Below are 13,855 nucleotides of genomic sequence, written 5' to 3'. Positions count from 1 at the left end.
CAAAAAGCGTATTAAAACTAGTTTCTTTTTATTGCTCCAACTTCTGTTCCTTTTCTAGTCTACTTTTTTAAATTATCAAATATTTTATATGAAATTTTCCGGACAATTAAATGAACAAGTCAAATTACCAAAAATTATATTAACTTATAAAGTTGTAGATCAAAACATACTTGTTATTTTTAAATTGTTTTTTTAATTATAAATAATAGATAATTTCTTCTGAATTTAGCAAACTGCAGCCTTATGTTACATTGCGCTGATAAACTGGATTATTTCTTGATATTGACTTGTGATTATAGATAAAAAGATCGAACAAACTCACCCAGATAAATGTTCGGTGAAGTTTCTATATGGTATAATTTTATTTTTATATTCCATCTCAATATTTTGCTAAGAATTATGATTGAAAATGTTCTAAATATAATCTTTTTAATATATATCTTGACTAATCACTAAAATTTCATTATCCCTCGTATTAAAAAAACTCCTTCAAATTCTAAATCTGCCGCACAACAATACGAAATTGTCAGATACGCGCACCCAACAACCGTACCCCACCCAGCGTCTAGTTCATCATGCGACAGCGAAACATGAGGCTTCTAGATACAAAAAATCTAATAAGATGTTTGACGAGGTTTATAAATCCATTTATAAATTTACGAGTCCCATTTATAAATTTACAAGTCGGAAATAGTTTATTTGTATCGTGTATATATTCTCTCTGTCCATTTAATTGTATACGATTTTTTTCAACTGCTCGACACGTATTTTAATACTCTTATAAAATATAGTTTTGTAACTTATTTTTCAGATTTTCTTTTTCTGAATAAAAATATAACATCCAAACTTTAATTTTAAAAAAAATTACACAACAACACTTTAGCAAAGTCCGTGCCGCGTCTGCGTGCCCCAATGTATACTACCTAGGGGGACGTAGGGAGTAATAAAATGAATTTATAGTAATATTTGTTTTAAACATAAAATAAATAATATTTTTCAAATTATATAATTTTCTTATTTATAAATAATAATTTATTTTTTTAGTTTTCGGCCAAACCATCCTTAAATCCAAATAATCATTGCCTAGTCAACTGTCTGGACTCTCTCAACAAAACTCCATCTATATCATTCCCCCAAATAATATCTACCCTCCTTTTATTTCAACCGTTTAAATATACACACACACATTTTTCAGTTTCATTTCTCCCGTCGATGACGACGCTGTAATCGCAAAACCCGAGGGTTTTAATCCACCTATACTTACACCTATACATACACACATATAATTTCCGATCCGGCTCGGTTTGATGAGCCGGAAGATGGACGACGATCATCGCCGGCGGCGGAGATTCGGAGAAGTCGCCGGTGGAGCGACGGCGGAGTGCGCGGTGATGTGCTGCTGCATACCGGTGGCGATCGTCAATCTTCTGGTCCTCGCGGTGTACAAAGTGCCGGCGGGGATAGGGAGGAAGGTGTGGAGGAGGAGGAAGAAGGAGCGGCTGCTGAGGAGGCGGCGCGAGGATGTCGGCGAAAACTTCGGCGAGAATTTCGGGAGCGGGTCGGACGTTTCGGACGCGTTCGGGGAGGGCGGGGGTTTGGATTTTGGGGATAGCGAGATGTGGGATGAGCTGTACGGGACGGGGTTCTGGAGAGTTCCGTCGCAGAAAGGAGAAGAAGAAGAGATTGGGGTTGAGTTGAAAATTTGAAATTGTATGTATAGTTGTGTGTATAGGTTTTTTAGTAAAGTTTATTTTAGAGATGAAAAGGTGAAAAGTTTAAATGTAAATGTTAATGGATCGATTTTGAATGGACGGAGGTTTAAGGTATTTTTTAATACAATATATGAATATAGTGGTGTTTTTTTTTATCTTCTTGAATCCCGTAGAAAACGAGAATTAGATTTTAGAATAATTTTAGAATATAGTAATTAATCAGATCAGTATGGAACATAAATTAATCAGTAATTTTAGAATGAAAATCTTCTTATACAATTATTTTTGTTGTAAATATTTTCAGTTAGGATAATTTCATCAACTTATAAAATTTGTATGCATTTTGAAGTAAAACCATGAGTATTTTAGAGTGGAAAATATATTGATCTATCGAGATCTCATCATTTCCAGCATTACAAAAACCCAAATGTTTATATGAGACGAGACTTTATTAAACAAAGCAGAAATGGGGCTTTCGGTCGGAAACGAGCTAAATGTTAAAATGTTTTTTTAAAAAAAATAAAAATTTACTATGTTCGTAATAAGTGGGCTAGAACAAAATAAATTAGTTCAAACGAAACTTTACCGTGCAAATACATGAAAAGGGGTCCTAACATCTGTAAAAAAAAAAGGTTCTGAGACGTTTACGTAAGTGAATATTTTGGTAAATAAGGAAACACATATCAAATACGCAATATTAGAAAAAGACAGTAAGGAGTTCAGTTAATGTCCATATATTGTGGTCCTGAAATTGGAGAATGACCAAATGTTTAAATTTTGGGTTCTTACTGAAATCCTACTCCACGAACTAATAATATGTACTTGAAGCAATCTTTCACATTTGGTATAGGCATGTATTGTCTATAGACATCGACATGATTTCAGCAGATAGCACAACTCGACGACTACCTATGTCAATATAGATCCTGAAGCTGGAAAATGAACTTGAACCGAATGACTCCATACCACTTAGCCTAACTGATTCTCAAGGAGCCCGAACAAACGAGTATGAAAAATATGCATTACATTCAAAAACCTAAATGGCTAAGACCAAATGACTCTATACCATTTAGCCTAATTGATTCCCCAGGAGCCCGAACAAACAAGTATGAAAAATATTCATTACATACAAACACCTAAATGGCCAAGACCAGGATAATGTATAACTTTATGACGATTCATATAAACTCATGGCATGTCATCAACGAAACAAAGTATAGACAATCTTATGATCAAACATCTGCCTTGTCCAGTTAAAAGAAAGCTGGAGAGAAGTATATCGGTGAAATATACTCCCAAAGTTCAAACACAGAAAATTTACAGTAGTATAACTGGTTTTAAAGTTTCCGACTTTCTCAAGAGCACTGTCTGTCAAATTTCTCTAATTATACTAGACATCGATTGCTGCTCCCCCATGCAATTTGTAGATCATCACCGGCTTGACTAAAGACAAGAAGTCATACAGGCACAGCAGTTTCTGAAAAACAAACCAACCTGAAATCAGAATTTTTTTAAAGAACAGTTTGAAGCTTAACACAACTTTCAGTGATAAAATAGTACAAGACCTGATAAATACAAAAAGGAATTCAGAAGTTCCAGTTTCACCCTAACTAGTTGTGCTAATAAGGTAAGCTAAATGCTTCTTGGAGGTGGTCCAACAGTACCGTGCAATAAGGCTGACCACAGACGTACCTATATGTGCCAGGGTTTGAAAGTCTTCTCTACTCATGTGAATTATAATCACAGTACTATATCAGTTGTTACTAGAATAGTATTAGTTACAAGCAATGATCCAGTGGATAGACTTAATAAACTGGGATGTAACTGAAGATGCAATAATAATAAGCTACCCACAAGAGGGTTGAACACATACTTAAGAGTTAAGAGTACTTCTTCTATAGGTATTTAAATAGCTGATCTCAGCAGCATCAAAGTTTTTTCTTTTCCAAACTATAATAACTTCAAATAAAGCAGCTACATACAGGTAAACACACAAGCAGATAAGAAAGATAAGTACGTGATCATTTCCAGTATAGATACTTAAACCTAACAATAGCAGCCTGAGGGACAGGTCAAAATTTGACACAAAATGCTTTACAGAACCCATCTAAAGGAATTTTCTCTTCTTAATTCTTGACATTGTTGGATGATTTCGATCAGGTATTGTATATTCAATACTGAGTTAATTGAATTTTATATAACGCATGGTGATTTGAGGTTTCTTAGGACTCAAGCTCAATTGTCTTTAAAGTATAGAATGAAGAATCTTGTAGATATCATTATGAGTTAAATGGCTGACTTATAACTGAACTCTGCCCCAACTTGCAATGGGTCATCAAACTGAAAAAACTTGCGGTCAACTCTGCAGTCAACTCACTGCATGAATTAAACTCGCAATTAAGTTACCCAGATCCTGTCCGACCCATATAACATTTACTCACCAGATTTAAAACCCATCTCAATCATTCTTTTCCCTAAAACCCCAAAAAATTCTACATGCAATGAACCTAATCTTTACACTCAACCCGAAAAACCTCCTTTTCAGTAGCTGATATAATTTCACTTCATTCTCACCAATTTTCAATCCTATAAGGCTATAACACTTGGAAAGGAGAAGAGTGGGAATCTGATGTGTATTTGATATACAAACACAAATATAGATACACACACATACGATTTGATATGCACAAGGTACTAATTCTCATCCCCCCACCCCCCCAATGTAATAACAGTTTCAGTAAGGAGGTTAAATTCATAAAGACGCGATTACTTAGGAATTGAAGCATCAATACCCATTATGCAACACCCATCATCATCATATCACTAAGTGAATTAGGTTTCAAGAACCTTTCACAGTATATTATGCCACAAGAATGTGCCTCTGATTTTTATTGGCTCTGTCCTTGCACCAACCATCCAATGAACCATGGATTTAACAGCCACTACCCAAATTAAGGACTATGTTCACGTGACCACCGTCACTACCCTGTCCCCCGTCCGCCAACCCACACAACAAGGTACATCTCGTGCAAGAAACAGCTTATGTGGTGGATTTACGGACTTCCATTTGAAGTCGATAAAACTTGAGGGTTGTGCAAGTTTTTTTCAGTTCACCAGACTCAAATGCAAGTATTTATTAGTCTAGTAATCTTAAATCTCATTGCAAGCCTTTTGAGTACGATTATCCAGTTGCAAGTTGGAAAGAGTCCAATAATGCCTTGGCCCTTTAGATCCTATTACAGTAGAACCACAATACGATTATCCAGTTGCAAGTTGGGACAAGTCCAATCATGCCTTAGCCCTTTAAATCCTATTGCAATAGAATAAGGACCGGAAAAAAAATATTACTATGTGGAGTTTATTCCTAAAAGGAGATTATTTTTGCCCAGAGTATATAGAATTGCGACCACAAATATTTACTGTTATAAGGAGGTTACTCTAATATAGAATAAGTAGAGGTTCTACTGTATAGAGAATATACTGACCTAAATATATAGTTTATAAGTTGGTATGAGTACTCAATCTGAAGCAGAAGTTGCAGCACATGAAGGTTGTACATTGCTCTCATTCAAAGTAGCGCCATTAGTCCCGCCAGTATGCTGGTGGCCATGCTCAGGAACCGGCCTACCCTCCGAAGTATTTGATACAGAGATACTAGGTGATGGAACATTGTCGTTGGTTTCAAGATTCCCCATCATTCGTGATACAGTGCCAACGTCCACATTAACCTCTCTCCTAACTTCAGAACCACCAGTATCAGTTGCAGAGCTGTTGCGAGAAAATAGTTTCTCCTTCCAGCCTTTCGTACTCTTTGTAATGGACTCTTTATATCTGTAGGTATATATAGTTTCAGGAGTAATACAAAGAAACGGAAAAAACAAATATAAAGGAACTAAAGCAGCTCAGAAAAAGAATAAAGCGAAGAATAACTGTCTGCATATGTGAAGCAGGTGTATATGTACCTAGATGACATGGCATTAAATCGAGATTTCAGAGTATCGGAAAACGACTGAAATTCCGAAGGCCCTGCTCTGTCCTGACTATTTGGGGAGGATCGACTAGGAGACCTATGGTATGCATATAAATATATAGAGATGAAACTCACAGCAACAGAAGTAGGCCAGTACAGATACGAGAGCATCTGGTTAGTAAACCTAAAACTGAAGGCACAAAAATAAATCGGTAAGGAATTATACAAACCGATAAGGTGAAGTCCCATGCTGATTTTCTGTAATAACTCTTGATCCAGATGCCTGAACAGATTGGATGGGACGTTGTGGGGTATTTGGCTGCACTGGTTCATCATTGATTCCTAATGGAATATGAGATGAGCCACTCACGGTAATTGAAGGATTAGTTTCACCATCACCTGCTTCAGTTGGAGAAGAGGAAGCAGTGGCAGAAGGTGCATTAGAATTGGTAGAGAACACCAGAAAGTGAGGACGGCCTTGAGCAGATGATCTATTTCTCTGTCCTTCCCTCCTAGCAAAATGACGTGCTCTTCCCATGGCAGCAGCGGCAGCTAAGTGTTGAATTATACGATCTTCGAGTTCAGCATCAGTTGCACCAACCGGCAGCTGCATCAGAGTAGTTGAAAGATGCAACTAATTATAAACAGTTGTAGGGAGTTTAAATATTCATGGGAAACTGTAATTACAAATAACTAGGAGTGCATAAAAGCTTACTCACATGCTGTAATTCAAAATCCCCCAAGGTAGGATGATGAAAAATTGCAGTGTTTCTAGATGGAGTTGTCCTAATACTCCTCTCACGCTCTATCGCGTCAAGCAATTCCTGGCTGCCACATTGGAATTCTTGTACAGAGTTTAGAATAAAGTAACCTAAAAAGAGCAGCAAGGATAATAAATGAAAGATCTAGATTGCAAAAGAACCTGTTCGGATCCTTCAGACTTATAGCTTGCCAACACATTGGGCACTGAGAACTTCTCTGACACCTACAAAACATGCAAAAGAAAGATGAATCAAATCTTCTGTTTTATCAAGTCATTGTTTTTTCATTAATGTCTTATATTCCGCTGATCATCAACACATAACAAAATCATATTGTATAATTCAAAGAAAGATAAAATGAAATCTAAAAGCAACCAATGAAAGATAGACCAGCAAATAAAAGAAAGCTCTTGATATAACCAAGTGAACTACCCTATAGAGCTGAAAGAATGCACACGCAAAACAATCACATGCCACCCCAACAAGTCTCAAACTTGGTTTATATGTGCACTTGCTCTCGACGAGCACAATTGTAATACATTGAAAATATTAAAATATTTAGTATATTTAAAATACTGCATGCCTTATTCTTAATGAAATATCACAATTGAATTCAAAGAACTTTTTCCACATTCTAATTGAACCATGTAGAGGATGACAAAGAAACATTTGCTTCTACAATGCCCTTTAACCTAAGATGAAACGATAGCGTGTATTCAAAAGGTTAAAAAACCAACATCAAGTTTGCAATAGACGAAAAACTGATATGATATTTCCTGCATATTTTCCCTCGTTAGTTGAAAGCAGTCAAACTATTTAACATCTCATCACAACTCCAAAAGGTGAATTACACCATCTTTAATTCAATAGTTAACAGTAAAAGGACTCGTTTAATGCTTTATAGCATTTTTCTTGTCTTGATTCAGCTTAAATTAACGTACCACTCGAGAATGCACTGAAGATGGAACTCATGCTTGCATGCAGTAACCTGCATATCATAATTGATATATCAATTGCTAACAAAAAAAAACCTTAACCATAAAATTCTAGTCTCGATAATGTACCGTTGAAGGTTCACTTTCGCTGAATACTTCGAGGCATATGCTGCAAGCATCATCACAAGCATCTTGAATTCCGCCCTCCACAAAAGCTGCGGCAGATGTCAAATGGTTTTCGGATTTCTTGTCCTCTTCCATTCCTGGAAATAAATATCTTCAATCATAAGAAAGGGCACAAAAACAAAAACAATAAAGCAACTGCCATATTTGTTATGGTAAATATAAAAATGAAAGTAAAGCTGAGCTAAGAACGGCAGATAGGAAATGCCAGCATAACATATATCAATACAGCAGTCTACTAAGAGAGTAAGACTCAGCTGTCAACAAGTTCACATTAAGGTAAATTTGAAAGAATTAAGTTTCGATATGCAGTCATCAGAGTCAAAACATCTAGTAATAAAGAATGCACGTGACACTGACCTATTAACTGTCCAAAAAAAATATACTTATGCTAAAAGAACACTCGCCGCTAAGTAAACTTTTACAAGTTCAAGGGCTCAATGACAGCTGGCTGCAATCTGAGCGGTACTGCCCACCCCGCCACTTAAGGCGGTTGGAAAGGATCTGATATCGGAAAAGAAAACGAAATGTTCTAAACATCATAGCAAGCACATCTGGACAACGAGGTCAACAGGACTTGCTTTATCATTCTCTAAGAGGCATGGGTAAATACAGTACAATGTTTAGCGAAAAGCAACAAGATAAATCATAATTGAGGATCCAGGAAATACAGCTTTGATGAATACATTCCTAATACTTGAAACTTATTTTCCATCCTTCAAAATAACGACAACAAAAACTGAACTAAAAGACAAATGATTTACACCTCAAGTATTAAAATCCACCCCTAACCTATTCGGTCCAAATATTTAACACGTCAGCCCAGCAACCGAAGTGCAGACGCCAGCAAATTTAAACAATTTGCATGTAAAAGTTAAGTTTCTAATTCGGGATAGTCCAGAAACATTCACATGTAAAAGTCATGAGAATTTAAACCCGCAACTAACAAAGGGTTTACACAGGTAGACCACTTAAAACCACAACTACACAAACCATCAAGTTACAACCAATAACACAGAGCTGGCAATCATGTAAAAGCCTACACAGAAACAACCTCAATTGCCTCATAAATTTCCATTGAACCACAGTAGAAACAGTCTTGCTATCCCCGAAACAAACAGACAGCAAAACATCAATCAAACCCAAATTTGTATATCCAGCAAAGACAACACAATACTTTCTATAGACCCCAATCACAAAAATCAGTGATTGACTGATTAAGCCAGTAAAATTTCAATCTTTCCAATAACAAAAGCATCATTAGCTCATAATCACCAAACATCAATTCCAATCAGCTCAATTAACAAAACCCATGTAAAATCAATCACCAAACTGATAATTACACAACTCCAAAACCAACCCAGATCCAAAAAATTCACCACAAACAAATAAAGCCAAGATTTTTCACAAAATCCATCAAAAAGCAAAATTTCAAGAACACAAAACGCCCACAAAAACGACCCACAATCCACAGACACCAAGACACTCAAAAATCAAAAACACCCATCAAAGAATCACCAATTTAATAAACACCCAACTCAAAAAACTGATCAAAACCACAAATTTAACCCCTACAAATCGATATACACAACATACAGATACATATAAGCAATAAAAAGGAGAGAGCTTGAGAATCACCTCTGCAAAACGAAACGATGAATCGAAAACCCTAGAAGAAAGGCAATGATTGTGACGATAAAAGTGATGAGAGAGAGAAGACTGGTCGACTCTGACTATGTGAATATACACATACATATACATACACACGAGTATACGTATACTTTATCGTATATAAGCGTATATTATCTTCTCTTGTTTTTCTCTTCTTCTTTTTAGCAATAATACTTGGTCTTAGTAAAACTTGACACGTGGCAATTGATTCAGAATTTGTTGCATGCATTTTTTTAGGATTGGGATTTTATTTGTTTCAAAAAAAAAAAAAAGGATTGGGATTTTATTGCTTGTTCGTTTTGAATTATTTGCCATAATTGTATTTTAATGCTTAAAAGGAAAAAACGGATCTAGTTAAAATTTCATGGAAAACATTATAAAAATCCTAAACTATTAATTCAAAAAAAAAATCCTAAAAGAAAAAGAGTACTATAGGAATAAGCTTATATTTTTGAAAAAAAATAAGATTTTTCAAAAAGTAAGAGTTATTAAGAAAAACAAAATATTTTTCTTCAAATTTGTAGAAAATATTTTCACTCCATTTTTTAAGAACAAAAATATGTTTAAAAGTGAAGAGTTTTCATAATATTTTTAAAGAAATAAACGGAGATAATATAAAATAAACTAAATTTAAATCATTTCTAATGAAAAGTGTACATGATTTGAAAAAAAAATAAAAATTCAATGCGGATGTTAATTATGTTTTTAATAATTAAACTCCTCAAAAGACTTACAAATAAACATGACAAAAAATATATTTAATGAGGATGTATAATTGTATTTAACTATAATAAAAAGTCCTTTAAAAAAACTATAATAAAAAATCCGTTAAAACATGTTATATGATAAAGAACTTCACAAACACAGGTCAAAAGATTCATAAATGAACACATTCGAGATATATATTTTAATGTGTACGTTTTAGTTACAATAAAACAACTTGTTATAAATATAGATGCCTATAATTAGGGGTGTCAAACGGATAAAACGGATAGGGATTTGCCCATATCTATATCCGTATCCGTCAGATATTATCCGGGTACGGATATTATCCGGATCTATTTTTTCAAATATCAATCAAAATCAAATATACATTTTGAGATTGTGATGAGAAGTGCGGCGGCTAGATATTGGTGGATTGCCGTCATACTTACGTTTCGCGTCGGGGCCAGTGGTGTATTGGAGTTATTTGGAGGTGAGTCGAGATGGAAACGAGGGAGAGAGATTGAGAAACCTAGAAAAGGTGCAGATCGAGTGTGCGTGGTAAAATGTTGGTGGGCAGGGATCGTAAAGGGTAAGTTGTTTGACGTACAAGTCAAAAGTTAGAAAGGGTTGAATTATTTTATCACTCTTGTGGTAATAATCTGTCTTAAAAGAAACATAATGTTTCTTGTCATACTTAAAAAGGGATTGTAAAGGGTTGAATTAATATTTAAAATAAAAAGAAACATTAACTTAACACAAGTATGACAAGTATGAAAAGTGTTGGTGTAGAAATCAGATAAATGTTTGATATTTTTTTTTGATATGCACTTATTTTGAGTTATAATATAAAATTTAATATTCTGGATGAGGTTTGATAGTGAAATGTGTAACAGCTTCCAACAAAAACTGAAAAACAGCTTTTTCCAAGAATATGGGAGGACCTGCTTTTTCTAAAAGAAATTTTCTAGCTAAAAGCTGATGTTTTGAAAAGTTATTGTTAGTTACCAAACAGTTTATTATTTACGTTTCAGCAACGCCAAACAGTATCTTATTAACTTGACTTAAGAGTGAGAGTTATGGTTTAGAGTTAGTATTCTAAGTTTATGATTTCTTCCGCAAGTATTTAAAACCATTGTAAAATCTTTCTATTTCCTAATTAGTGTTCTTACTTGCGGACTTCTAAATTATAAACGAACATCAATATGTCGATATCGTAACTCTCTTTATCGTATTTCTAAGTTTAGATGTGTATATATAGTAATTATCTATTCTATAATTGTATATATGTATATTAGATATTATATATTATAAATTGTAAATCGATTGTAAATATTGTTTATATAATATGAATCTTAATTTCAGCAAGGATGAAGGCGATATGCACGACTAAGACAAAGACGCAGAAGCTAAATCAAGTGACTTTATTGACCTAATGATAAAAGTTTATATTAAATATGGAAAAAATATAAGGAAACTAGAAAACGAAGGTCTAAAATTTGGGATACATTCGATGAACTTCCTATTGATAAAAGATGAGGTGCTGAATATCAAATAGTTCACATATGGGTATAAATGAGTTTATAACTCAACAAATGAGATTGGCATATGCTTAAACATCCAAAAATTTGTATACAAAGGTAGATGGAAGAAAAACGATCTTGTTTAGTGGTCAATGTACTATCATAGTGCAAAACACAACATTCGATCAAACATATTCAAAAATAAGATTATCAACGTTGTGCCAAGACAAAGTCTTCCTCTTTCATTTATTAAGTACGAAGGTGTTAGAAATGCCTTCCATATATATGCAAGTAAAAAAGGCAGCTACATCGGATATGATAAGATCACATTAAAAAGTGATATGGAGACACTTTACAAATATGAAAAGAATTTGTTGTTTGATTTGTTTATAAATTATGCTAGTAACACCTGTCTAATTTTAGATTGATGGACATTAGTTGCAACTAATTGGTATATCACAATTAGTGCTCATTACATAGCAACGGATTGGTATTTAATAAAAAGCTATTATTTTTTGCATATGTCTTTACCACATACATGGATTACTATATCCGATAAAATAATAAGTTATGTGATTGAGATCTTGAGTAATGTTATTTAGTATTATTTTGGATAATGCAGCAAATAATGATGCATTCTTTAATATTTTGAGGAACCAATTGAATTTGAGGAATAATTTGTTAGATAATGGACAATTTTTTCATATAATTTAATATTGTGCGCATATTCTTAATTTAATTAAGCAAGAAGGTGTGAAAGATACATACACTTCTATTTTTAAGGTCATAGTGTCAAATAAAAATATTGAGGGATCTTAAAGTAGGTATTAAGAGTTTAAATAATGAATATCACACGTAATTTTAAATAAAAGTAAAAGCTTGCATCAAGATGTCCCAACTAGGTGAAACTCAACGTTTTATAGTGCACTTTATTATTGTCGAGTTTTTCCAAACATTATTATAATGATGCGGAATGAAAGTGGAGGAAATATGTGGTTCTTGGACTTGTTACAATGTCACAAGATTATTTTTCGGATTGAAACATCTTGCAATGAATTTGTCTTTCAAATATATTTTTTATCCAACTTTCATTGATGATGGCAGTTAAGGATATGAATACGTAATGAAGCCCAAATTTGATAAATATTGGGTAGAATATAACAATATTCTTGCTGTCGATGTTATCTTTGATCCACCACTTCTTTTAATGAGTACTCTTAGAATTATGCTTTGATATTTAAATTCAGATTTGTTTTAATAATTGCTTGATGTTGACCAATTTTTTAGTTAAATTAGATTAGGATTAGATTTGTAGTGATTTTGAATAGTAGCAAGGAAGATAAGCTACTTCAATTATGTTCTCGACTCGTATAAAACCCACGACTGGCCATCTAGATGGTTATATAACAATATATATGATTTTATGCTATATCTTTTTTTCTCTATTATACTTATACACACATAAAAATAAACCTACCACCATCGAGAAGATTATGATAATATATGACATTATGCTTATATCTTTTTTCTCTATTATATATACACATAGAAATAAATCTACAAGTGTTTCTACAAAATATTGTATGAAAAATAAATTGAAAAAATCACAATATTTTATGACACCTAAAGCATTTATTCGATTTTTACAAAAATAGAATTCTAATATATTACAAGAAAGCCAATGAGAATTAATGTCAAGAAATTCTCCGCACAACGAGGTTAATTTTATTTCATTAAGATGTATAACTTGCCTTGAATAATTTATCGTCTTTTTAGAAATTTGATATCTTGGATAAGAATCTACATCGAGATAAAGGTGAGTTAAATAGGTATTTGAGGGAGGAAGAGTTGGACATGAATATACATATATCGATATTGTGGAATATCGGAACAAAGATTAGTTTAAATTTCCTAACTCACTCTTATGGCTTTAGATATTTTTGTTAATATACACGTGCGGAATATAACACAATTCAAAATTTACAATTAAAGTTTATCATAATATAATATTAAAATTTATTGAGAATTAAGTGTTGTTACAAGTTTGGTGTGCATCCCAAAATATATATAATATTAACTTCTTATTATTGTAACGAGCAGTTAATGATTATGTATATATATAACGATGATTTATTTATATAGAATAAAATATCTTAAATAGTCAAATAGTTATATCTTACAGGAGTATTTAAATATTTAGATGGATTATGACTATTAAATTAGTACTACAATGGATGTGACACACAAGTGATAAATAAATTAAAAGATCATGAGGTGTAAAATTAAAATTTAAGAAATTTCAGGTTTACTTTGCATAGTTAAAACGGATTTTCTAGTTCAAGGCATTAACTCTACCTTTTGACTAGATGAAGGATTTCCATTAATTAGTTAAAATCTC

The 13,855-nt window shown here is 33.2% G+C and overlaps 2 protein-coding genes across 3 annotated transcripts; one reads left to right on the top strand and one right to left on the bottom strand.

The window, feature by feature from the left end:
* The first annotated feature begins 1,086 nt into the window (after positions 1-1,086).
* LOC108213178 (uncharacterized) lies at positions 1,087-1,867 on the top strand. The gene has a single exon (XM_017384946.2). The coding sequence runs from the start codon at positions 1,308-1,310 to the stop codon at positions 1,704-1,706; it is 399 nt and encodes a 132-aa protein (XP_017240435.1). The 5' UTR covers positions 1,087-1,307; the 3' UTR covers positions 1,707-1,867.
* Positions 1,868-2,868: 1,001 nt separating this feature from the next.
* LOC108215045 (E3 ubiquitin-protein ligase RHF2A) lies at positions 2,869-9,387 on the bottom strand. 2 transcript variants are annotated; one of them, XM_017387372.2, is made up of 9 exons: positions 9,200-9,387; positions 7,508-7,641; positions 7,385-7,431; positions 6,605-6,667; positions 6,402-6,510; positions 5,913-6,289; positions 5,675-5,779; positions 5,198-5,543; positions 2,869-3,206 (listed from the first exon to the last, which is right to left on the bottom strand). In XM_017387372.2, exons 2-8 carry the CDS (start codon positions 7,637-7,639, stop codon positions 5,231-5,233), a joined length of 1,146 nt encoding a protein of 381 aa, XP_017242861.1. In that variant the 5' UTR covers positions 7,640-7,641; positions 9,200-9,387; the 3' UTR covers positions 2,869-3,206; positions 5,198-5,230. The 2 variants fall into 2 exon arrangements, with proteins under 2 accessions (XP_017242861.1, XP_017242860.1); XM_017387371.2 differs by having other exon boundaries at positions 2,869-3,189.
* Between the last annotated feature and the right edge of the window lie 4,468 nt (positions 9,388-13,855).

Source organism: Daucus carota, chromosome 3 (genome assembly GCF_001625215.2).
Source record: "Daucus carota subsp. sativus chromosome 3, DH1 v3.0, whole genome shotgun sequence".
Lineage (NCBI taxonomy): Eukaryota > Viridiplantae > Streptophyta > Magnoliopsida > Apiales > Apiaceae > Daucus > Daucus carota.
This window is presented reverse-complemented; position numbering and strand designations above follow the sequence as displayed.

What these genes read in the sequence shown, in the direction of transcription:
- LOC108213178 (XM_017384946.2), top strand. Translation starts at nt 1,308, where the DNA reads ATGAGCCGGAAGATGGACGACGATCATCGCCGGCGGCGGAGATTCGGA.
- LOC108215045 (XM_017387372.2), bottom strand. Translation starts at nt 7,639, where the DNA reads ATGGAAGAGGACAAGAAATCCGAAAACCATTTGACATCTGCCGCAGCT. An exon ending in CTTCAGTGCATTCTCGAGTG is followed by an intron (nt 6,668 to 7,384) that starts GTACGTTAATTT and finishes CATGTTTTGTAG; the next exon opens with GTGTCAGAGAAGTTCTCAGT. An exon ending in TTTAATGCCATGTCATCTAG is followed by an intron (nt 5,544 to 5,674) that starts GTACATATACAC and finishes ATATACCTACAG; the next exon opens with ATATAAAGAGTCCATTACAA.